We start from the raw sequence: 26,367 nt of genomic DNA, 5'->3' as shown, positions 1-26,367 counted from the left end.
GTTTAATTACTTACGCAATTGCCACCGCTTAATTGCAATTTTGGTAATGGTTGTTGCGATAAAACATTCTTAGCCAATACCAATTAGTGGGAACAATGTGCGCCAAAGTGGTTTTTTATTAATGATAAAAAATACATAATTAACTATTAAATAATTTATTTATACAATTATGTAAGATGTTATATAAACGGTTGTTATTGATTTATTATTGTTTGCGTATTTATATTATAATGTAGCCTATTCCTACTTTATGTGTTTTACGTTTATATTTTAGCAAACTAGGTTCGGTACAATAAAATTTCAATTTTTATTTTTGATATCTTTTAGTAAAAAAATTAGGTATAAAATCGCCGATGGGCGAATCATAAAACTTCTTAGAGATCTTCTAATATGAGTCTTATTATTTTGTTGAAATTTATAAACATTGTTAGACAATAATGGTAGGGGAGCCCACGATGCTAAATGGGGATTTACTCGAGCGTCGTAGAGACCTATTGGGATGCAAAGCTTAGATAAAAAGAAGAAAAAAATGTTATATGATAAATTCCTTTTCATCGGTGGGGGAAGCGGCTATAGATAGTTAAATATGTAAAAAAAAACTGTTGCATGGACATCCTCGAGCGCGTCAGATATTGATAGCATCTATGCCCTACGTATTTTTAATAATGTACGTATGTTAATCTGATCGTTTGCATGATGCGGGTGGTTGTATTTAAGGGTTGAAAATTAAAAAAAAAAAAAAATTATCGAGCGCGTCAGATTTTCTAAGGGAGTGTTAAGTGCACCAAAAAAAAGCTCTCATTCACTAATCTGACGATTTCGATGGGACGCAAACCCACAGCCATTTTCTTAATTTGCAAAAAAAAATCGCAATTTTGAAATACTCAAGCGCGTCAGATTAAGATATATGTGGTTCATCTTTATGTTCTAAACGTACTGTCTCATAATCTGACGATTATCTAGAGGGATTCGCCTGATCTGACAAAAAAAAATTAGAAAAACGGTTCACCTAAAGGGCCATCCCTGCAACTTCCCGCTAATTCCATTCCTGGGCGCTTAAAATTGATATTTTGAGCTCGCTGAGTTCAAAGAAATAACATTTCTATGCATTTGAGCTCTCCCAGCTCGAAAGTCTGATAGAAGTTTCATAGAACACTATTTTTGGAATTTTCAAACCGCAATAACTTTTGAATGGATCAAGCAATTTTCACGCGGTTGGCGGCATTCGACGCAGTTTTATCATCCTCATAAGTAATTTTGCAATTTTAATTGATCGAACCACAAATTTCGGAGTAATCCCGAAAAAACACTTTTTCGGGTTTCTTTCGTGTACGATATCTCTCGAACGAATCAACCGCTTTTGACCAGCTTGGTGGCGATCGACGTGGTTTTTCAAGCTCAAAGGCGGATTAGTTTTTGAAGTTGATCGATAAAGAAACCACTTTAAAAAAAAATATTTCTTATTTTTTTAAGATTTTTCAAAATTTCTCAAAATCTATCGGTCCGAATCGGTTCAAATTCACAGGAAATGTAATTTTGAGGGAAATATTTAGAACGCCGTTTAGTAGATTCCGATCGGTTTAAGGAAATGTAGGCATCACGCAGCTGCACGCATTTAACTTTATCGACGAATTTTTGTTATTTCGGCTTGTGGAAATCGTCAGATTATATATTTTTCATTATTCTTGAATTATTTCCTTCAAAATAAAAAAAAAATTAGCTACGCTCGAGAATGTCGAGATGACGTTTTTTTTTTACAACTTTGTTGCCCTCCCCTTTTTTTCCGTCACTCTCAAATTGTCAGATTAGTGGAATATACACTTTTTAGGATGTAATTAACTCACCCTACCTTAATCTGACGCGCTCGGGAATTTCTGATGGTCAATTTTTTTTTACTAAACTGATCCTGTCTCCTTCACGTGCGGCCTTATATATGGGCCTCATATTTTGTGGAGGTACTTAACCGGGTACTAGGTATCCCCCTATATATTAATCTGCCGCGCTTTAGTAAATCCCGAAATCCCCTCTTGGGCTCCCCTACCATAAGGTTGGCGAGACTCCCGAACACGAAGGACACGATACAAAGACACGGCCGAATTGTCACGTAGGTAATGATATTTACATCCACACGAGATACAGACACCAATAAACTCCAAAATTGGTTTACTACTGTATATGTTTTAGTGCAAAAACATAATTGCATTTTTCGCCACCAAACTGCATTTTAATCCCATCCCAATCCTAATGCAATAAACGACCGAACCGATGATCTAGTTAACTTGGACCAATATTTAAACTCGTGCCTTTAAGCCAGTATATTCCTTTTTTATAAATTAAGTTTTACATTAGCATCAGAAGTGCCAACAGTTTGTGCAATACTGACTACAGTTTCAAAAGTAGTCATAAGTTAATGTGACTTTAATGCTATCTATGCAATAAATGCTTTTCATATACAATTCTGGTAACTTGTATTATTAATTAAACCAATACTTTAATATACTATTGTTTTATTGAGTGTTGAGCACATGTCCACTACACCTAAACAAAGAAAATATAGGAATATAAGTGAAAATGAATAAAACAAAAAGGTACAAATTAGTAGCACCTGATGGAGGTTATGGCTTTGTGATCCTTATAGCAGTTACAATTAATATGGTAAGAACGTTTCTTGTGTTTTAAGTCCCGAAGTCTGCCTTTATTCATAATAATTATTGACTCGCTGGAAATCGTAGTCCCTTACGATATGGTGCGCCGGATGCGGTATATTATACGTGCATATTATTTGGCACGTTGGCTTTTAGGAATTGCCTTAGAAATTAATTCATTCTCCTCTACGACTTGATATTTCCCAATACGCTGTTGTATAGTTGTTGCAAAAGAGAGTTGTTGTTGTTGTGTTGTTGTTTAGTTTTCTTTTTAATATATTTAAGGCAATACTTGGAACTCACTTGAATTCCTATGGAATTATTTATAATAATTATTTTATGGAACTGGGCATGAAATCAACGCACATAACATTCTTATGTGGATTTTCTGCGATGTTTGCTGCACTTTCGGGTATGTATGTGTTTTATTTTGACTCTAGAGAATACAAGTAATTAATATTTTTAATTCACCTCTTAGATTATAAAATCTCTGTCATTTTATAATTCAAATTTCGTAGCTTCAATACATTTTGTGCCTACACGACTATTGTTTCAAAGGGAATCAAAACCAGTAAAATGAGATTCAAACGACACGCGATTTGTCACATTGTTAATCGTCAACATCCAATTAAATCCAATCACACAGACAAGACAAGTCCCAGCATGACGCCTTTTGCTGAACAATCAATATGTTTTGGTTAAAAACAAAAACCTTTATTCTATGTTGAATCATACTTTATGATTTGTCTAGACACGCTGTAGAGCCCAATCGAACGTTCGTTCTTCTAATTTCTGTTTACTTTGGAGGCTATTTTTTAAAGGAAAAGCAAGTAATTGCGAAATATTTTTTAGGTTTTTTAACAGCACCGCTACTTAGAGTGCTGTCAAAGAGGCAAACTATTTTATTAGGCGCGTTGTTCTATAAATGTGGAGCATTTTGCACCATCTTTGCGAAGCACAAAATTATATTCTTAATTTTTCAAGGTGTATTTCAGATAGTTAATTATATTTCTTGTTTAATTTATTTTGAATTTCTGATATAAAATTTGTTTTATATTGCAGAACAAATGAATATTTCGTAAAAAAACGGATTCTTGCTATCAGTGTTACGCAAATAATCGTTGGTTTGTATATTCTTTTGATTTCATAAAGGAATTTTAAGAAACAACTTATTGCATCCAAAACTATTTTAATTATGGTATTTTACCTTTTTTTAAACAGCCACACACTTCAACTATCATTTAGATTGATTGCTCACCCATAAATCAACGGCCGGCTTAATTGACATTAGGTTTAATAGGACATTAGTGAATTGTCATGTTGATTAATGATATGCAAGTACTAAAAATAAATCAATCCAATACTATTGTTTATGTACAGGCAAAATACAAGTATCGAATGCTAAAATTTACTTTTTTGGTGCTGATAATAAAAAAAATCTTGCTATTTGATACAAAAACATTAAATCTGTTAACAAATTCGGCTTCCAACTACCTCTCGGATGAGCACGTGAAAGCTTTTCATTGAATTATGACAGTTTTTGTAAAAAGAACACACCTTTATAATGGATGCATTGTGGACAATCTGTACCTAGTCTTAATAGATTTGTCTATTTTAATATTATGAGTATTTTTCATCATTTGTTGCGTTTATCGAGCCTCACATTTTTAAACTGACGACAGAATGGTATGGACACAGGGGTACCCTTATAATTGTCTGCGCAATATCAGTACAGTTTTATTGCTGGAGTTTTGATGCAGCCAGTCGCCTGGCATATGAAGATAGAAGAAATTCCATATGAAACTGGTGAATATTACATAATCAATATTGGTTTGATACTTAAATTTTTTTAATGAGATGAAATACATAAAAACATATCTAATACATTCAAACACACATCCAAAATATTTATTTTAGATTTATATTACAAAAAAATCGTCAATAACAAATGGACAAGTATTAAGAACTGAAAGGAAAATTAAAGTCTTTTATATCTTATTCACTTTATGATTATATTTAGTATTTCCTTTGTTTAGAAATGAAGTTGCTTCTAAAAGAACACACTGAAATGTCGCAGAAAACACCCGCAGACATAAATGCAGGTCGCATAATAAAAGATAAAGAAAGTTTTATGTAAGTATTTTTATTATTTGTGCTAACTCAGGCTAAAGCGAAAGAAGCTTTTAATTATAGTACTGTGTCAAACGATCTAAGTAAAAAAAGGTTAATTTTTAATAAAAGGATGCAGTTTTAGATACATTAGTTCAACATACTTTGAGTAAAATTATTTCTTTACTCGTGCGAGACTAAATTATTTTCCAGTATCATAGTTCTGATCATAGTTTGATGTCAGCATTTAAATTGGGCAATATTTTAAATAATAATTATATTTTATTTTGCAAAGTTTTTACGTGTCGTTTTTGTCGGCATGCCTTAAAGAAAATCGAAACAAAATCAAAAGGAATATCTCAAGTTTTTAGTTCAACACATTATATGGTTTTTGTATTTATATTACTTATATACAAATTTAGAGATAAAATACATATGTTTTCAGTCTATAAACAATTGCTGTCTCTTCAGAAGGCAACGAGTAAATTCATTAGTTACATTGGACTTCACTAGAACAATAATTCCTCGTCTAACCTGCTTCATTATTTACACCTCATAAATTTTTGTATGCGATTCTTGATGCGGGAAATAATATTTTTAACTTTTTGTTGATATAATATTTTCAGACACCGTGTGAGAAGAATATTAGATGTGGAACTCATTAAATCGTACTTCTTATCAGTCGAATGCGGGGCCATGGTATATGCCTTATCATTGACCTCACATACATGTACATGATACCTTCAGCTTTCAATTCTTTTGGATGGACCTTGTCGATTGTTTTAAACGGAACAGCGATACATGATTTACTTGATGGCTGAGATATTTAAATAAATTATAGGTTAGGAATTGACTATTATTTCATAGTAAAAAGATCATTCTATCAGATCTTAATTTTCTTTTCGCTAATGCAATACAGATTAGGTCACTGGCGTGCAGCACAAAGATTTAATGTGATATGTTCTAAATGCCCACTATACTTAAACTTAATTGTCAATGTAAACTAGTAAATAAGATAGAAGGTCATAAATCATTATGAGTCAAAGTTGACGAGAGGCTGACACTTTTCTCTATTTAATTAATCCTATAAAATTAAATAGGCGATCAGTCTTCTCTGTCTACCTTAGTTTTACATACTAAGTGTACTACCATTTAAATATTGTTGTGTATAAGCGAAAAATAAATTATGTTTGTATCAGTACTAAATACACAGTGAGTGAAAGAAAAAAAATAGAACACAAGAAAAGAGTGTCTTCCCTTTAATAGAGACTGTAAGTAGTGTTATTGGACACTTTCTTATGTAAACATCCTTATTAGTAAATTAGGTTAGACTTAAATTACTTATTAGTCTTAAGTTAGGCTAGATTGTAATGTTCCATGATGTCTTAGTAAAGACACATGTATTTATAATTAAAAAAAAATGTTTGTATTATCAAACAATGGATCATATGAGTCATTCATATTTAATTTTTAGCTTCTTAATTATTTTAACCAACACAGACAGAACAACCCTTTCAAAAGGGATTTAATTAATTGTCACTTTTCAGGGTGATGTAGCGTGGGCCTTTACACTCGTTGCCCTCGGAGATTTATTGACTAGAATTTTTCTAATTGTAATCAGCAAGTGGTTTAATAAATATGGAAGCAATAGAGTTTATATTTTTGGCATCATTCTCTAGGTATTTATTTATATAGATATATATCTAAAAATACACCAACGTATTTTTATTTAAAGTGTTAATAGTATAAAATGTATTAATTATTTATTGATGAGAAACTCATTTAATGTTTGGCGCTTGAATAGTAAAAGTAAATGTATTTGTTATAACAAATATATTATACCAGAAAATTTACCCAAAATTTAATAAAATACTTTCCAGGAATTACTTCAATCGACAATATGACAGCAGTTCTAACATTATTCACGATACTGGGTGTTTCTCGATGCATTCTCTTCATATTTTTTGTGTTGGTGATAGCTGATGCTGTTGGAACAGAGAAATACCCCGCTGCACTTGGTTTATCAATGTTATGCTCTGCCCTGCGATTCTGTAACTCACTTTTATGATTAGGTGGAAGCTTGTAGTTTATTGTTTATCAGAATGCCAAATCATAAAATGACTGCTTCACGACTGATGCCGACACGCCGATGCGAAAACCGCTGTGTGAGTTCGAAAAGTGAGTAACAGAATCGCAGGGCTGGTATTGGAAATCTGACTTTGGCCCCTATAATAGGTTAGTATTATTAAATAAGATATTACGCTTCGTAACTTGATATTAAATGGAAATAGCTAGAAAAAAAAACTCTATAAATACTTAGTTATGTTTGGTGTCATACACTTTATCTAGTGCCTTCAATTGAATGAGTAATTCATTGTTTAACAGTTAAATACCTACAATTAAGTGTATCTGATATTCCGCTTATAAAGTACGTCATTATAGAATCGTTCTGACATACACAGTTCTAATATTACAATATAAGATTAATTATTTAATTAAATACTTCTTTTCAGGTGCTATAAGAGATTACATTGATAATTACCAACTAGCACTTAACATGATCACTGCTATTTTCGGAGTAATTGGAATTACCTGTATGTGTAAACTAATATATAAAAATAATTGCAGTCAGGGACATCAACAGAAATCTCCAGTAGGTATTAAATAAAAATTTAAATGTTGCATGATCAAACTAGTTAAATCAATCATAAAATAATAAATATATTGTTTAAAATTCAAAAGGGCATAAGAGATACCAGATTGTGCCTTGTAAACTAAAATTGGAAGGCTGCGGTGACGTGTATATCGTTCGTATATATTAAGTTTCTCATGTAAATAAAAATACATGTTTGTAAAGAGAAGTAAAGTTCTTTAAACATTAAATTACGAAATGAGCTACTTGCATTACAAAGTCTAAAATGCCTAATAAATGTTTTGTATCATTTGAATCATGATAATTACATTTATGTGAATAAAATATTTTTATATAACAATATGTTGCTGCACACAATTATATCCTCATTATAATATTATTTCGATAAACCTATGCGATGTAAATTTGAATTTTAATAGCATTAAGACTCTTATAAATGACCAACTATTCATATAAATTATTAAAGTAAAGTTTGTATGGAATACTTTTTGATATTAATAACAGTCAATGTTTGCTTTACATTCTTAAATTTTCGTTCTGGCAATGTGAATGTCCTTTGGCGGTGGTATTAAGTAATATTCCACATTATTTCCGTGCCTGTTACTGCAATGAAATGCAAATATAGAAAGAGTGGAATAAAATTAAATAAAGGTGTACCTGTTAGTTCTAGGGGTAGTTTACTTAGACCTAATGGATATGTGACGCATATAAATTGCAAATATTATGGAATGGTTGCAAATCGTAAAATATTATTTCTATATATCGTAAGTAATTTTATACCTACAATAAGCAGCTTAACATTTCGTAAAACATATATTAAAGCTCTATACAATGAATATAACATACCCATGTCAAAAGTTGTTTTTTCGTTGTGTACTTTCTGTGAGCTTACAAATGTCAAAGTCAACTAACTTGATTATGATATTTGGTACGACTGATGTTTGGGAAATTCTTACCTGTAAAATAAAAAAAAATCGAAAAATTGTTTGCGCCTGATCCCTTTTTATATGCAAATTGTGATCAGGCATCTGAACCTCGATTATTCGTTGTTTGTCTCACGATCTAATTGCCATAAACCAATTATCTCTGAAACAAATGGAGAAATGTATCTGCGCTATTGGGCTAAGAGAGCTCATAGATTCTTGAACCATCCCAGCTTTAGGCACTTGCATTCTTTCCTAAATTCACGTGAACATTAATTAAATAAATGTAACCATAATAATACTGATTTTAAAACGAATGGATATCAATGCATTTATTGCCTGCCATTAATATCGCTACATGATTTTTTATCGTTTTATTAAATGCCAAATTTTATTATTTATATCTGTTTATTAAAATCACACAAAAACTAACACTAGTTCTAAAATATAATTTTTGCTCATTATAAAATATTCCTTTCGCTTATATTTGCTATAAAAAACAAGGTTATGACATTAAATTTAAATTTACATTCAGATTTCCATAAATTATATCGGAAAATTATTTTGCTCCTGACGAAATATTCAGAGCATATGCTATTTTATAAAACTTGTTTTTATTCATGTAATAAGAACGGCTTTGTTAAAAGTTATAAGATTTATAAATATAGCAGTGTTCGTTAAGAAAAACTTAATTTTATGAAAGCAATTTTAAGTGAATTCATGGTTATGAGATTGTATTACACAGTTCAACGTGCAGCCCTGCGATTCTGTTACTCACTTTTCGAACTCACACAGCGGTTTTCGCAGTGAGTACAGTGAGTACGAAAAGTGAGTTACAGAATCGCAGGGCTGTATTGGACTAGAGGCTAAAGCTCTAAAGAGTGCGACTCTAATCCCTGAGTCTCCGGCTCCACACTAATGGACTTTCTGTCTATATGCGCTCTTAATATTCGCTCACACTCTAAAGAAAAATATCGTGAGGAAATTAGGACACCTTAGATCCAAAAAGTCGATAGCATGTGACTGGCACAGAATGCTAATCACCAACTTGCCTATTAGAAAAAACAAATGATCACGAAATAAATACAAAAATCTGAGGCCCATGCCTTAAAATATTGTGTTTAATAACGCGATAATTAGACTATGGGAGTGAGTGAAACTCGTTGAACTAACCCCAAAAAAATAATGAATTTATTGTTTGTGACTAAGGGTTTATAAATGATGCAAAGGGGTCTTCGTTTTAAAAACTCAGATGAAGAATGCAATATAGTACAACCTAGCAAAAATTTTATATTCATGATTTATCTAACTGTTTTTATGTATGTACATACTTAGTACTTAATATATTTTGCCCATTCATCGAATTTTATTTAACATAAAATTTTGATAATTTAAAAAAGTAGTTAGCTACTAAAACTTTACAATCGAAAGATTACAAACAGACGAAATCTTGGCGTTTGTGTTAGGATTTGACTTGTAGATGCTGTTCACGCAATTTTAAGATACATTCAAATATACAAATGATAAAAAGATTAAATATTTAATGATATAATAATGAAAATATCAGACGTACGTTTTAAATAGAAGTAATATATTTTTTTTACTTTAGTAAAATTTTGCCATGGCCAAAGTGAAAACTTATGAATTGGTTGCCCCGGATGGCGGTTATGGTTATATTATTTTAACATGTGTTTTTGTAAATTTGGTAAGTATTTTAAAATATACACACGTGAAACTATTTGGCCCGTGCAATTATCAATATTTAGTTTATGGTATATCTATATCATGAAGCTCACAATTAAATCACTATTATTTCATTACAGTCAATGTTAAGTGCATATGTAAATTGCTATGGAATTATATACAAGGACTTTTTTAGTGAATTAGAAATGGATTCCACAAATATTACAGCATTGAATGGAATAAATTCAATGAGTTCAGCAATAGGAAGTAAGTGCGATGTTCATTTTTATTTGAGGTACTAAATACATTCCTTGAAAAATACAGGTATATTACAGCTGTTTTTTTAACTTAAGTTAGAAAATCCTAAAGATTTCTCATTAGAATTAGTTTAGTATTTTAGAAATTGATATAGAAAGGGTATTTCTTTTAAAAATTGTTTTTGTTTTAGGTTTAATGACCTCATTTTTTCTAAAGAGGCTGTCGAAACGGAAAATGGCTCTAATTGGAGCTACTCTATGGAATTCAGGACTGTTTTGTACAGTTTTTGCTCAATCTAAAATAATTTTGTTTATATTTCAAGGCGTTGCACAGGTATACCTAGTAACAGGATTTTTTACTATTAAGTCTTATATACTTAATATATATATATATACATATTTCAGAGTCTCGGACAGGGCATAATATTCAACATTTCAAGCACGGCTCTTAATGATTACTTTGTTAAAAAAAGAAGTCTAGCAGTTAGTGTTTCACAAACATTATTAGGTAATTTTGTTTGTTATAATAAGTATATATGAAATACCAGTTGTATTTATTTAAGTCCTAATGGGGAATGAGGTAGACCTATTTATTCTGTTTTTTTATTACTTATATTTATATGCCAGTAGATGTTCCACTGAAACCCATCTACTGTGCATGTGTTTATACCGCATTACTGTTCTAAAACTACATCGTCATCATTCTTTATTGTTTTTTAACACTAAAAAATTGGTCAGGGGATTGGCTACATCCTACTTGATGGAAGGTAAGATACAGGCTCATATGTTCATTTGTTATTACGGGTTACTCGCAATATTTTACTATACAGATGTATCTGAATAAAATTGGTTTCGTACCTCAGGATTCAGAGTAGCGCTCGGCTTTTGAGTAGGACATATAAAGATTTTACCCACAATATAGATTCCTTAAACTAAAGATTTTCTTTTTTCCAGCGGTTCTATGTCTTGTGGCACCTCAATTCTTTAAATGGTCCATAAATGTCTTCGGATATAGAAACAGTTTAATATGGCTTTGCGCTTTATCTGTGCATATGATAATTGCTGCAGCTCTTACGCAACCAGTATCGTGGCACATGAAGAAGATTGAGATCTCACCAAAAGAGCAAGGTATATTATATTATAGAATTATTTTTTTTGTTATTTGAGAAGTTTGGGTCTCCACACATAGCTGACGTCTACAATAAAAGGAAAACCGACTCTTGATGTGTAACGGGCCAATAATGAAAATGGGTTTGGACGGCCTCACTGATAACGCACTTGCTTAAATTTAAATGTGAAGTGCTAATTTCTATATGAGACGGTCTCAAATTGTAAACAAAAATTTACTTTAAAAAAATATAAAAGTTTATTTACAAAAAAATATATTTACAGAATTAAAAATACTATTAAATGAGAATAATATGAACCACACAACAAAGGCGCTTAATGACTCTACCAGTATTGATGTAGATAGACTACAAACTATCACAGAAGATAACAAACAAAAAAAGATTGGGTGAGTTTATTTAATTTATGTTGTCTACAGCAAATAATGGATTGTATATTATAAGATATAATCCTTTTATACTTCTCGACTTTTGCACGAATTTTAATTCTCATAATGACACGACTAAATAACAGGCTACATGTGACATAATAGATTTCCTTAAATAAATAAAACCACACACACAATGAACTTACGACTCACCAATAGCTACTTCATTATCCCGTCGTGAAATCGTAAGGGAATAACTCCTTTATTCCCTTAAAAGGAACCGATGTTAATGTGATAAGATCAGTCTCCCAAAAATACTTCTAAAAAAACGACTAATCTGGTGTATATGTTATTAAAAAAATTCAATTAATTGTCACTAATTAAAAGCTTAATGATTAATTTTCGTTTCAGGGGCTTTTTGAATGATTTGATAGATTTTAAGCTTATAAAAAGTTTCTTGCTATCAATAGAATGTGGAGGTGCCACATTCGTAATGACAATAGAGTTTATATTTTTGATGATTCTTCCACAAGCCCTTCAATCGTGTGAGTTTAACTGGAGTGAGGTAAGAATTTAGTCTTTCTTCTAGATATACTCGTATATTGCATAAGAACTTAAACTTAAAAAAACAAAAATTAGAAGCCATTAATGGGATGGCACTAACTGATTGTATTAAAAAATCATGTACATCGAGTGTCCAGGCCACTCCTAAAAAGTGAGGATATATGTACTCAATTTAGTACAAACACTACTGAATTTATTTGTTTGTTGATAAATGTTTACGAAATCAGTCACGGTACAGATGTACATCGCGTACTGATTCACTCGATAATAATCATTTCGTTTCGTACTTAATAAGAGTACTTGAATTCAAAGAACATTTGTACGGTTCAGTATTCAATGTTTTTGGTAGCGGTAATGTACTTATTTTGAATTCAATATGATTGACGTTGCGGGAAAATAATTTTTATGATCATTATCGAAAGGTACTGGAGATACGTTCAGCGTTTCTAGCTTCGTTATAAAAACCTCTATTCAATCTTTAGAATTTATAATATTACTAACATAATATAAAAATACATCTTACAGGACGATACAGCGATGGCGTTTACTTTAGTGGCTGTAGGTGATTTATCCATGAGGATTCTTATGATAGTCTTTAATAAATTGATGAATAAATGGGGTAGCCGTCCGATTTACGTGTTTGGAATTATGCTTGCATTTGTAACGAGAATAGGTAAGCTTATCGTACTATAAACCTCAATTTGTTACTTAGTGTTTTGTTCCGTTTACTTTTTGCAAAGTGGCACAAGAGTAATAATGGCATGAGTGGCATAAGCTAAAACATTGATTCATTGACTTTTTACTTAATAAAATCATTTATATTTTCGGGCGATACCTAGGGAACGGATTTAGAGAAATCACACACAATAACACAAAAAGGTAATTAATTAAACTTAATTAAAAAATAAATATTTCAGCATATACATGACATCATCAGTTGTTTTTTGCATTTTTATCAGTTAATTATTTATAATATAATATATTATAATTACCTGCGTATTTAACTGCAAAATGTCATGGCAGCCGCTTTTTATGTCACGTAAAAGTAACTGTCATATTTAAGCAAATCAAGAAGTTTAAATTAACTACAATTATATATATTTATACATATGAGTGTCCTTAAAATCAATTAAGAATTGTCTCCTACTTATTGCCTCATTAATAAGAACTTTATTTACAAAACTAAGTTATATCCATCACAGTCCGTTTCACAAGGCATTTTCTGTTGCGAACTAGCGAACTGTGGAATCGACTCCCGGTGGGGGTCTTCCCTGAGAGATACTCCTCCTTCAAAGGCCGGCAACGCACCCACTAAATATGGGCGATGACTGCCCTTTTTGGGCGTCCCGCAGGCTCGTTTGCCCCCTATTATTAAAAAAAAATACTAGTTCTGTTATTTTAGTAAATGTGATATATATCTCTTTACGAAAAAGCGTAAAGACAATTTGACAGAAAGAGATAAATAATTGCCTAAAATCAAATAGTGTAGCAATTTAATTATTTTCATCGCTTTAAGTTACAACAATATCACTACAGTATGAGATGTATATGAGATAGTAAAGATATGTGCAATAAAATGTACATTGTACAAGAAAAATGAAACTTTTAATTGTTTTTGAAATTTTCAGGTATTTTAACATCCAACAGCCAGATTTTAACCTTTATTTTATTGACATTGATGGGAATGTCAAGATGCATCATTTTAGTTGTGATAATTCTAGTCGTTTCGGAATCTGTAAAGGAGGATGAATTCTCAGCCGCCATCGGAATCTTTATGGGTGCCATAGGAATTCTTAATCTAACCATAGGACCATTATTAGGTAGGTATTTAATATAACTTAAAGTGTGTACTTGAAGTCATATAATCACAAGGTATTTCCAGCAATCGACGTTTCCTCCAAGTTTTATCACAGCCAATATTCAGATTTCAGTGAAACTTTCCGGTATTGGAAAGCTAGATCCCAATCTACTAAACATCCTGTATTATCAGTAAGACTTCATGTAATATATATATTTCTTTACCACATTGAATATACTGTGATCTGTATTGTAAAACGTTAATTCTTGTCTGAAGATTTGTCAAGTATTTTATCTATGTAGTTCGACATTTTGACAGCATTTAAGAGAAACGTCAGTGATCATGATGCGTTCTGGAATAAGACAGCTAATGTTTACATTAACCTATGCACAAATTGAATAGTTGAATTGCGACCTATCTCTAGATATCGCTAATACCTAATTTAGTCCGTTTTGCAAGCATACGACTGTCTATGTCTGCTTCTATACGGCCATACGAGTATACTAAGCTGCTTTATTAGCACATTTATATGGTATAACACTTTATTTACAGGTGCTATCAGAGATTACACAGACAGCTACATAATAACATTTTACTTGATGACAGCAATCATGGGCGCTGTAGGTGTTTTATGGATATTGAAGAATATATGTGTTAAGAAACGGAAAAGTTTACAGTAAAATAAATAATATCATTATTCTTAGTTAATTAATGAATGTAACCAAAGATATTTTTATTACCTATTTCAATTAATTGCAATGCCAAATGCTTTGAAATATTTCTCTTGTAGAAAGTATGACATTAATTAGTTACAGTAAAAATTTAATAGAAGCAAATGAAACAGAAAAGGGATATTTAGAATTAATGAAGGACGTTTTAAATAGTTTTTTTAAAATGTATAATGCACTATGATGTCGTCACAGAATTAAAGCGTCACCGCGAAACTTCTTGGTCAATAGGAAATAAGAATCGAGCGTAATTTACAATATGTATTATGTCAACAGTTAGTAATTGCTCAGTTACAGTAAACTTTTAATACAACTCGTAAAGAACGTTCTACGAATGATGTGTTTGCTTTTGTTACTATCGCTTACGCTATTTCTAAACGTAAGTTTATTATTGCTTTACGTAAAGTATTTGACTACACTTACTGTTTTTTTTTAAATCAAATATTTTAAAATATAACTGCATTTGTAATAGTAGACTCATAATGTGATTTATTGTAATAGTTTTTTAAGTCAATATATTTTTTTGTAGGAAAAATTCAACGAGTTATTCTTTTTTGAAACCGTAATACTACTATACATTCTTAAGCTGTTATTTTGACTGAGCTTATCAGGATATCTCCACCACAAATACTTCTAATACTAACTAGCCATGCAGAGAAGTGAATCCTTAAGCATTTATAGGTTTTAATTTGGCAAGTATGCGTAAGGGGTTCACGGCCCGTTATTACTGTTTACCCTCACTTTTTTACTTACTTGTGTGAATTTCATAAGTTTACAAATACAATACACATTTATAGAATTTTGAAAAAATATTTAGATTACGTCACAGACAAACTAAATAATTTTGGAGTACTTAGAGCTAAGATTACCAACGTCCATGTACACCTGCATCACTGGGAGGCGTGCAGTTGCTTTGCCAGCCTTTAGGATAGTGGTACGATCATATAAAATATAATCAATACTTAGCCGCATAAGGAAATCGTCAGAATTACTTCCAGTGAGATAGGCACACTATGAATATAACATAGGTAAATATCATTTGGCGCGCGTATTAGTGAAATCTTATTCGCACATCGCTGAGTTTTCAGTTTTAAAACGGGAAATCTTATGTCCTAAATTGTCATACTTACTGGTCATTGTTTTATACTTGCTCGCATGCTGTTCGCGCCCTCTATACAACAAATATAGCTACTATAAAAAGCCGTATATATTTCTTATTAGGTTTTATAATTCCTAAATGTAAAATGAAACGAAATTCAAAGAGACTACAATAATCTCATGTAATTATCTTATATTAAACATATTATTGACACGAGATAAAACGAGACATCATCTGACATCATTTACTGTGGATTGTTCAATGACAATGTGTGCTACAGAGGGAATAAATAAAAAATATAAATTGGTACCCCCCGACGGAGGGTGGGGATATATGATTTGTGTGGGCGTCATCATTAATTTGGTAAGTTATTTTATGTTGCAAACGTTAACATCTATAGCTATTTAGAAAAAGAAGACTCGTGAAGGCCTATCTCTAATTTTATTTTAATATTATTTTTAATTAACATAAATTGATTGATGGTTTGTATTGTATGGACACTAATGGGACTACGAATCTATATACATATCTACATACCTATATACTCGTATATAAATATTAAAAATAAAACAAATAGTTTTCTCACGTTACGGTAAAAGTAGTTGAGGTCCAAGACGACAGCAGCGTTCGTTTGAAAAAAGCAGCATATATTATTATAGCATATAACATTTAACTCAAATGATACTTAATAAACCAGTGGCGCTACAGCCCTATATGGATTTTGGTCTGAGATTGCATTGACTGACTCGTCTTTAAATAAAAATTATCGTAGTTTTTATTTTAAAGACGTGTCAGACAGAGCCTTCTGTGCTTTTGAGACACCTGTTTCTTGACGATGTATTTCTTTACGTAGAAGCACGTGCTAATTGCGCACATATAGAGAAAATTCCATTGGTGCATAGCCTTAATAGAACGCACGATCACAGTGATGAGTCGCACGCTTGAGCCACTAGGACCACACTGCTCTTTAAATGATAAAAAAGTACTATATAATGGCTACTCTAGATTAGAAAACAATAAGTAAATATTGTAAAAATCCAGAGGAGGAAATACCAATTTCGCGGCAATAGAATGCTTTAATAGATAAGTAATTAAATTTTCGATTCAAACTAAATCATTATTATTATTAAAAGTAATTATCCTTGGTCCAAACTGTTATCCGTTAACGTGACGTGTAGTCTCTCGCCGACCACATTTCCTGAAAAACTCGAAATATCGAGTTTTGTAATATAATGTAATATAGACAATATAACTTTATGGTAGTAATGCATTGCTACTAATCTGTAAGATTAATATACTACAATTTTTAGTACAGGTGTTGAAAATGTTAACAAGCTCTAATTAAAAATGTTTATGCGTCGAAAATGACTCTTCCAGTCGAAATATTTTAAACATTTCACAAACGTTAAATACAGCATACAATGAAACCACAAATAAAACATTGTTTAAGTTTATTCTTTCGAATTTTCCAGGTCGTTTTAAGGGGTTTTACGAACTCTCATGGTGCCATTTTCAAAGAGAGATTCTTGGAACTTGATATGAGTACAACAAGCGTTTCCGTTCTAAATTGCCTCGGTACTCTGTGTATTTCAGTTTCAGGTAACGTAATAAAAAAGTAAATAAGGTAAAATAACATTTTGTATTCAGACTTTACTGTGTTGATATACAATTGTGTGTGTGTACATACACAATAATTAATATTGAGATATATATTTTGGGAATCTGAAGTCTATAGTTTAGAAATTTTGGCCATGCCTCAAGTGAGCACGTTAAGCGGTCGGTGATATGTCATCTTTCTTTGACTGTGCACATACCTACTTAAATTTAGACATATTTATTATTTTTAAATGTTTATGTGCAATATATACATTTTCCCACCAACCTATATGGTCTAAATTAATTTTATGTCCTAATATAGCTGAAAATGATGGCATTATGATTCAAACTCTAGCTCTCCATCATTTGACACGAAAAAGCTTTTAAATTGGCCATCAATTAATATTGATCTCTATATAATACTAGGCGTATAAATTACGATTAATATTTCCGCTCTTATATTTAAATTTTCTAGCTAATGTTTTAAAAACATGATCTGCGATAAGCCTAATACCGCATTTGCAATCAGAGGACCATTTTATGTACAATTATAGGTCTTGACCCCGGTTTTCATTAACTGTGTTAATTATCACTTTTACATGTAGACATAGACATAATATTTATTACTAACGAAACACAAAATAAAAATAATAAAAAAAAGCTTGAAAAATAACAATTTTTTTAAAGAATAGGGTACATTTTTTGTGTGTAAAGTGTGTGTTGTGGTTGTATATGTGGCCACAATAGCTAGTTTGCGCCTCAGTCGCAAAAAAGGAAATTAAACAAATGCAATTTTGTTTGACTCGAGTCCATTTTTCACAATCATTGATCAATTTTCGGTTGATAAATCTCATGTGAAATAAAACTTTCAAATATATATTTTTTTTTAATTCCCAAGACACAATATTTAAATGGTTTCTACTAGGTGTTAATTAAAATGAAATGGAGATTCTTTTTTAATATTTTTGCTTTTATATTTAGGATTTTCTACTGGTTTTCTCCTCAAATATACTTCAATAAGAACGCTTGGCTTGATAGCAGCGTTATTTTACAGTACTGGCTCATTTGCAAGCACTCTGTGTAACACAGAAGGATTGTTCTTTATATTTCAAGGAATTTTACAGGTATGTAACAACTATTCATTATGGTAATACTATTAATCGTAACCACTCGATTAGAATTTTTATAAACTTATTCTTATAAGTTTGTAGGTGAACAGACTTCTATTGCATTTACAACACACTTATTGTTTCGCCGGAACTCGAACTCAGGCCCACTGAGTTATTCGGTAGATAAGTTGAAGCACTACTCTTGTACGGCTGTATGCATACATGACTTATTAATTCATATAACTTAAACTATATAAAACATTAATCTTGATAATCATTAATATTCTTTACGGAAATGTATTAAACCTAATAAAATGTAGGTACATAGTTACATTTTAAATATTTTTTCAGAATATCGGTCATGGATTGATGATAAACCTATGTTTTACTATTATTAATCAATATTTTCGAAAAAAAAGATTATATGCTATGAGCATAGTTCAAACAGTACCAGGTATGATGATTGTTAGAAAACCTTAAATAAAACCCATTTTACGCAATTTAATATAATCTAATACACGAATCAAATCAAAGCGAAAAAACAACATGGCGCGCTGGCGTAATGAAGTTTTAAGACAAGATGTCTGATCAAAATAAAAATCTTAAATATTCGTCAGCTAAGCCAAAGTTTCTAACGTCTTGCGTATTCTGAAATTGTTTTAGACAAAAAATTTATTAGTAAAGGAAATGTATGAGAACTATACCCACTAGATCGACATCTTCCAACACCGTCGCACGTTCCAGTGGGTATTATCCGCGTTTCCTTGCTTGACACACTTATAAACACTCATGGTACGGAAATATGTAGTCTATGTTCTATTATAATTATCATAACAAAAATCATTGTAAAAAGAAATTTTCTTTTTCCAGCCTTGGCCATATTAGTAACACCGAAACTTGTGAAGTGGATTTTTGATCGCTATGGTAGCCATTGGACGTTGTTATTGTTATCGGCAGTCAGCTTAAACAATGTACTTGCCGTTACAATAATGCAGCCGGTCTCCCTTTATATGAATGAAGAATTACCTGAAAATAAAGAAATTGGTATGTTATTTAAGTATAACAAGTTTAGTGATGACTTACACTAGAAGATTTTAAGTAATATGAATGGTAACGGACGTTGACGCCTGACGTCCGACGCCCAATCACACTCGTTAGCAATTACGATTCCCAGTATTGCTACGAGCGGTAAAAAAAAAAAGGATCCTTTCTTTTCTATTCTATATTGCATTGCTGTATGCACTCTCTATAATAAAAACGAGATTGGAAGGGACATTATATTCATTCCTGTAAAATGTAAATGGCTAATATGTACAGACAACCTTACTTCTAAAAATAATTATCAATAAAATATACTATGTTTAAAACCTTCGGCCACATTTATAAAATACTAGGTGATCCGGCAAACGTCGTTTTGCCATGTATATCATTTATAATAAAAAATAGGGGTTGATCGTAGAGGGGTGAAAATTAGGGGTTGTATGTATTTTTTAATGTTGTATCATAAAAAAATAGAAATTAAAAATTTTGTCAAAAAAATAAAAAATAAACTTAGGGGTGGACTACCCCTAAGACCTACAACGCACTAGCGGCTGGCCGCAATGCGGTGTGCCGCTGCGGCGGGCCGCACATCGATTATTATATGAAACCGCACGATAACAACGCACTGACATGCGGTCAACCGTCAACCGCTCCGGTTGATCTGGAGCTCCGGCGAGCCGCACCGGTTGAATGATGCGGCGCGCCGCGTCCCCTCCACGCACTCGGCGCGGTTAGCCGTCCTACCTACGTCATCACATATAATTATTTAACAAATGTAAACAAAATATTGTAAACCTATTTTAAAAGAGTAAAAAATAAAAAAATAAAATATGTTTATTATGGAACATAAGATACATGTATCACTTATTCCACGTCATTAAATTTGAATTTGTAATATTTCAAGAAGCGCTGACGAGTGACGATTGCGGCAGACCGCAATAGGACCGCCGTAGCGGCATGCCGTATTCCGGCTAACCGTCCCTATTGCGGTCCTATTGCGGTCTGCCGCAATCGTCACTCGTCAGTGCTTCTTGAAATATTACAAATTCAAATTTAATGACGTGGAATAAGTGATACATGTATCTTATGTTCCATAATAAACATATTTTATTTTTTTATTTTTACTCTTTTAAAATAGGTTTACAATATTTTGTTTACATTTGTTAAATAATTATATGTGATGACGTAGGTAGGACGGCTAACCGCGCCGAGTGCGTGGAGGGGACGCGGCGCGCCGCATCATTCATCCAGATCAACCGAAGCGGTTGACGGTTGACCGCAAGTCAGTGCGTTGTTATGCCCTGCCGCGGCCTGCCGCAGCGGCACGCCGCATTGCGGCCAGCCGCTAGTGCGTTGTAGGTCTTACATTTAGGGGGATGAAAAATAGATGTTGGCCGATTCTCATAGATACCGGATAAGCACAAAAAATTTCATCAAAATCGGTCAAGCCGTTTCGGAGGAGTATGGCAACGAAAACTGTGACACGAGAATTTTATATATTAGATAATGTTTTTGCTAAATGACGTTCGTTACTGAAATGATAAAATATTTTTTATAAGCTACTTATGACATTATACTTAATAACCAGCCCCGCGCTACTTTCTAGGTCTCTAGGTTTTCGGCCGTCTGTGCCTGATTCACGCCGTCCACTTTTTGTTAGTCTAAGTCGTTGCCTCGGTTATACTTCAACTGGTTATTTATTTACAGAATTAAAAATACTCTTAAGGGACAAGAAATCCAATAATGCTAGTATATCTAGTAATCTTAGTAATGAAACAAATCATTTACATAGACATACATTAATTGCCAATAAAGGGTAAGTTAATTTATTTTATCATAAGTTTTTATCTAATTTATTGCTTATTAGTTAAACTTATATAAATATATTTGTAATTATAATGTGTTGCTCTGTTAAATTTTAAGTTTAAATGTCAAACCAGCTAAGTATTTATAGAGTTGACGTCTCGTAACTTCTATGCTTCCGACTAGTGCATATTTTGTTGGAATAGGAACAAAATATGTATAGTTTATAAAATATATATACTCCATGTTTGTATGACCCCCTAAAAACTTCCTTTTAACGTTTTTTATCCATATAACCACAACTTACTAGTTTCGCTATATTGAGTTTATACGTACATAATATGAGAAAGGTCATTAAGAATATTTTACAACATTTTGAATTACTGCTAATGTAAGAAAAATTTTATGAATAAGTACAACATAATTTTGTGATTATTCTATTCTTATTATGTCAAGTATTCCAGTCAACTCAAAATTTGTTACAAACATTATATATGAATGACATATAAAACAGATAACCTCTTTTATTTTTACCATAATTAATAGACTCTTTGTTATTGCTTCTAGGAATGTAATAACAAGATTCAAAGAAACTAAATTGTACAAAAACTTTATTTTGTCCAATGCTTGCCTCGGTTTATCAATATGTTTGTTCTCCGATGTCAAATTCGTGTCTATGCTACCACAGGCGTTGTATTATATGGGCTGGAATGAAGTAAGTATATCGTATTTAATCTATATAAAGACTCAAATTAGCAAAGCATTAGTCAGACAAAATTTTGCATCTACATTCCTCATAGATTTATTGTAAGTAGGAATCAAACCAAAGCTATCTGAGCCATCTACCAAATGAACCAAGGATAGGGTAATGAATTAGGCTTTTATAATATAATTATTTAAAGAACTATTATCATCAAAACCCATATATCATAATAAAAAGGTGTTAGTAAAACTGCGGATCATTTTTATTTCATATATCATTAACTAAATTTCTCTTATAGAAGAAGATCGATCCTGAGAAAAACGGAACTTTTAAAACTTTAAGTCGGATTCATTGGACTTTGTTATATAACTTATTTATATTGCACTATTCGTTAAAAAATACTCCTTAAGAAATATACTTAACAATGTACAACATGCTATGTGCTACTTAAAGAAGGGCCAAACCCACCTACTGCAGTTCTAGATTAGCGGTTAGGCGTACAATTAAATTAGATTTGTGGAGTTAACACATTATTTTTACAGGCTTTGGTGGCACGAGCTCTAATGTTATTCGGACTGGGTAATTTGTTAACAAGAATGCTGTTCGTATATATTAGCAAATGGTTAACCAAATTGGGAACGCATGACATCTACGTTATTGGTCTCCTTATTGCATGCCTGTCGCGATTAGGCGAGTTAAATTAACTAAATTAAATCCGTAGTAAACATATCGTAAGTGATGGTAGATGCATTAGGATATTTATAGTTTAAGCAGGTTTCATGCTGTTATATGCATATGTTGTTAGAAGATTGATATTTCATGGGCCATTTTGGTATACATTTATGATAAATATATAACTAATGACAAAGATTGTCAACTTTATTGTCTACTCGTTAGTTTTACTTGTTGATTCATATGTTATTCACGAAGAAGTAAGTCTTATTACGACATTTTTACATAACCACTTGCTTATTTCTCTCTGCAATGTAACTAAAACATAATTTTCTTCATCTTGAGTTAAAACAGTTTATTAACACTCAATTAGTCAAAATTGAATAAATGTGAACTTATAAAAATATATGAAAGAAATAATACTATTTTTATTAATTTTATTTCATCGAAGTTTTATTTGTCAAATTACATATTGTACAAAATAAGAGAATAGATTTTTTCACATTCACTGACAGTTTCAGATTTGATGAATGGAAGCCTATTGTTAATGGACCTTTTATTAAATTTTTAGGAATGCTGTGGTCAGATAATAGAATTATAATGCAAAGTTTCCTCGTTATTGTGGGCCTCGCTCGAGCCATTATAGAGATTTTGCATCCGCTGGTTATAGCCGATTGCGTCTCAGCCGAGAATTTTTCCCATGCTTTGGGCGTATCTATGCTCGCATTTGGCCTGATTAGTGTAGTGTTTGGACCTATTATTAGTAAGTATAATTCTAAAAGTGCAGAAGCAGGAATATAGTATATTTGTAGACACTTTTAAAATATCATGAGTAAGTCGTTAAAATATTTCGACATCTTTAGGCACAGAAAGTCTAAAGAAAAAATATAATTTTGATGAAATTGATGCCGAAATGTAACCTCATTTCATAAAACGATATCAATTTAATTATATACCTCAGTGACCAACGGGTCGGGATTACGGATTACGGATCCCACACATTTCTTTGAGGAGGTAAAGTTTTGTACTGTTAATGATTCGGGAAAGAGGGGTTATATATAAATTGGCGTAACACATTTTCAACTTAAGATTAGATCTAAATGAATCTAACAATCAGAAAGTTTTTCATTTAAATTTAATTTAAACAATATATTGTAATGTTTAAAATTCATTAACATAAATTCGTCTAACATATTTTTCAATTGATGTATGAGGTGGCTTGGGATAAAAAACAACATATCCATCAATGAATTTAACTGTGGTTTTGCTGGCTTTTGTTGAACTGTGCCTTACATTTTTGTTTTTCAGGTGCCATAAGAGAGTTAACGGACAGCTACGCAACAGCCTTTTACATTCTGACGTCATGTTTTGCTATCACTGTGATATTCTGGACAATCGAACTTGTTTATAAGAAAAACGCGCACAAAAGGAAACCAAAGGGATCCCTTCCCGATAAGTCATGAAAATATATGATGTTGTGTAAAAATACTTCTTGTATTTGTAATAAAGATTAAAAACTTCATAATAAATACAGAACTTTTTCGCCAGTGTTTTATTTAACCACAACAATATTTAAATAAATAAACGAAGACTGTCATAATATAAGTAGTAGACTCGGCCAAGCGTTGCTGTGGCTAAGATTTTTGTTATATTACATAGTAGTAAACTATTCAAGAGAAACGGCAGGAGAACACCAATCCACCATGCTTTTTTGGTGGTTATTCCATTAAATTGTAGCTTATGTGAAACGTTGGTAATTATTTTGATAAGGATCAATACCTAGGTGCGAATAAAGAGCCTTTTCTAGCGGTGGTATTTTAATAAAAAAAAATTAATAAAAGGACGCTTATTGTGACGTAACTATAAAAGATAGAGACATGCTGTCGCGACATTTTTTATAGACAGTGATGTGTTCTGAAAAATTGTAATACATCATTTTGTTCTATCATTAATAGTTTTCGCAGCGCACATGATTGAAGGAAGTCTTTTGTTTATTTTTTTACACCTTGGGTTAGATTATTCAAGTTTTAGTAAGCATCCCTATTTTTTTTGGAAATGAAATTGCCTATGTCACTCGAATAGTGTAGCTTGCCAAAGGTTAAAGAATTTTTGAAATCGGTCCAGTAGTTTCGGAGCCTATTCATTTCAAACAAACAAAAAATCAAACCTTTCCCCTTTATAATATTAGTATAGATTATAGTTAGAGGCATTATAATATAATACTTCATTAATAAGAATTAAATGTTTCATTGGCTAAATAAAATAGCTTATTATTTTATAGTAGATACGACTTACACTGTATGTCTGTCGATTGTAATCGCATCGTTCTATATTAAAGTAATAAATGATAGAATTTTAAGCGACATTAGTTACCGATAGACGCGGTTTCTACGCGGTTTTTTGGTTATGAGATCCGGGCTTAATTGAAATCCATTTCAATAGCAATCTCTGTCGCTTGAGTGATATGAGCTAAGGGAACCACCGTGCTTAGAGTATTACGTTACGTTTTCTAATAGAAAGTATCCAAGATTTTGAAATATTACGTCTAAATTACAATTAATACAATAACATCATTTGATAAGATTATTATATGTGTAAGAATCTACCTATTGATATTTACGTTTGAAGTGTAGTGGAAATTTTCGCTTTGTAAATAGTGATAATTGTAATTAGCAAAATAAACACAATAAAATAATATGTATGGGACTTACCAACATAGATAAACAATAGTTCATTAGTAACATAAATGTTTAAAATAAAATGCCCGAATTAACGATTACGTAGGCCATAAATCATAGGTATTTGTGGGAAAAACATTAAATGTCATACTTCGCTAAAGAATAAGCGTGGTTTTCATATCAAAACACCTTCATGCCTAAGAGAGCATGTAAGGTCGGTCCAGCATTTGATCTCCTTACAACGGTGTCGGATGATCCACTGACTTCCAAGTTATATATACTGTTCTTCAAGCCGACCAAGGTGTCTAATTAAGACTGATGTAGGAGAAATTATTGCAAGTGTGTGTGTGAATAGACACACCAGTGCACTCATATTTCGGTATTCTAATATATTCATTCCGGATGTACAATGTCCAATACAATCTGACAAGCGTAGGACGAACAGCTGCATTATGCTGCTGCTTATTATAAGAAACATCATACAAACTATAAAGTTTATTCACCATTGAAACGATCCTGGTTTTTGTAATATACATTAACTCTTAATAAGATTCACTCGTCATAAGAGCTTAGAAGAATATTCATTTATTCATATATTGCGGCTACTGAGTACTTTTGTACTCTTGTTAGCATGAGAGCTTTATTTTATTGTGTAGTTCTTAATTACGTAGGTTACTAATAATTGTCCTTTCTCTTAATTTTCGAATGAAATTACTTATCGATAAATTAAATAATATAATAATTTTATGATTTTTATCCAAAAACCAAATTGTACTTTGAATAAGAGCATTTCATTTATTTGACCTATAAT

General features: G+C 31.6%; 3 protein-coding genes across 7 annotated transcripts in view; 2 read left to right on the top strand and 1 right to left on the bottom strand.

Annotated features, from left to right (window-relative positions):
* Positions 1–26,367, bottom strand: part of LOC125052500 (solute carrier family 12 member 4) — a 178,655-nt gene that overhangs the window by 78,882 nt on the left and 73,406 nt on the right. The window lies entirely within an intron of this gene.
* Positions 9,855–15,331, top strand: LOC125052567 (monocarboxylate transporter 13-like). The gene is made up of 10 exons (XM_047653494.1): positions 9,855–10,035; positions 10,154–10,280; positions 10,462–10,604; positions 10,676–10,778; positions 11,225–11,398; positions 11,663–11,786; positions 12,177–12,330; positions 12,855–13,002; positions 13,958–14,149; positions 14,680–15,331. The coding sequence occupies exons 1-10, from the start codon at positions 9,952–9,954 to the stop codon at positions 14,805–14,807; spliced, it is 1,377 nt and encodes a 458-aa protein (XP_047509450.1). The 5' UTR covers positions 9,855–9,951; the 3' UTR covers positions 14,808–15,331.
* On the top strand, positions 16,179–24,420 carry LOC125052560 (monocarboxylate transporter 12-like). Its single transcript, XM_047653480.1, has 10 exons — positions 16,179–16,317; positions 17,427–17,553; positions 18,532–18,674; positions 19,011–19,113; positions 19,530–19,703; positions 21,408–21,516; positions 22,071–22,218; positions 22,749–22,896; positions 23,450–23,641; positions 24,187–24,420. The coding sequence occupies exons 1-10, from the start codon at positions 16,216–16,218 to the stop codon at positions 24,339–24,341; spliced, it is 1,401 nt and encodes a 466-aa protein (XP_047509436.1). The 5' UTR covers positions 16,179–16,215; the 3' UTR covers positions 24,342–24,420.

The sequence above is a fragment of the Pieris napi genome, chromosome 1 (assembly GCF_905475465.1).
Source record: "Pieris napi chromosome 1, ilPieNapi1.2, whole genome shotgun sequence".
In the NCBI taxonomy this organism is placed as follows: domain Eukaryota; kingdom Metazoa; phylum Arthropoda; class Insecta; order Lepidoptera; family Pieridae; genus Pieris; species Pieris napi.
This window is presented reverse-complemented; position numbering and strand designations above follow the sequence as displayed.

Bases quoted from the DNA above. Each gene is read 5' to 3' on its own strand.
- LOC125052567 (XM_047653494.1), top strand. From the start codon at position 9,952: ATGGCCAAAGTGAAAACTTATGAATTGGTTGCCCCGGATGGCGGTTAT. The intron at 10,779-11,224 runs GTAATTTTGTTT...TCTTTTTTCCAG, and splicing joins TGTTTCACAAACATTATTAG to CGGTTCTATGTCTTGTGGCA. The intron at 12,331-12,854 runs GTAAGAATTTAG...TACATCTTACAG, and splicing joins GTGAGTTTAACTGGAGTGAG to GACGATACAGCGATGGCGTT.
- LOC125052560 (XM_047653480.1), top strand. From the start codon at position 16,216: ATGACAATGTGTGCTACAGAGGGAATAAATAAAAAATATAAATTGGTA. The intron at 18,675-19,010 runs GTATGTAACAAC...ATATTTTTTCAG, and splicing joins TATTTCAAGGAATTTTACAG to AATATCGGTCATGGATTGAT. The intron at 19,704-21,407 runs GTATGTTATTTA...ATTTATTTACAG, and splicing joins ACCTGAAAATAAAGAAATTG to AATTAAAAATACTCTTAAGG.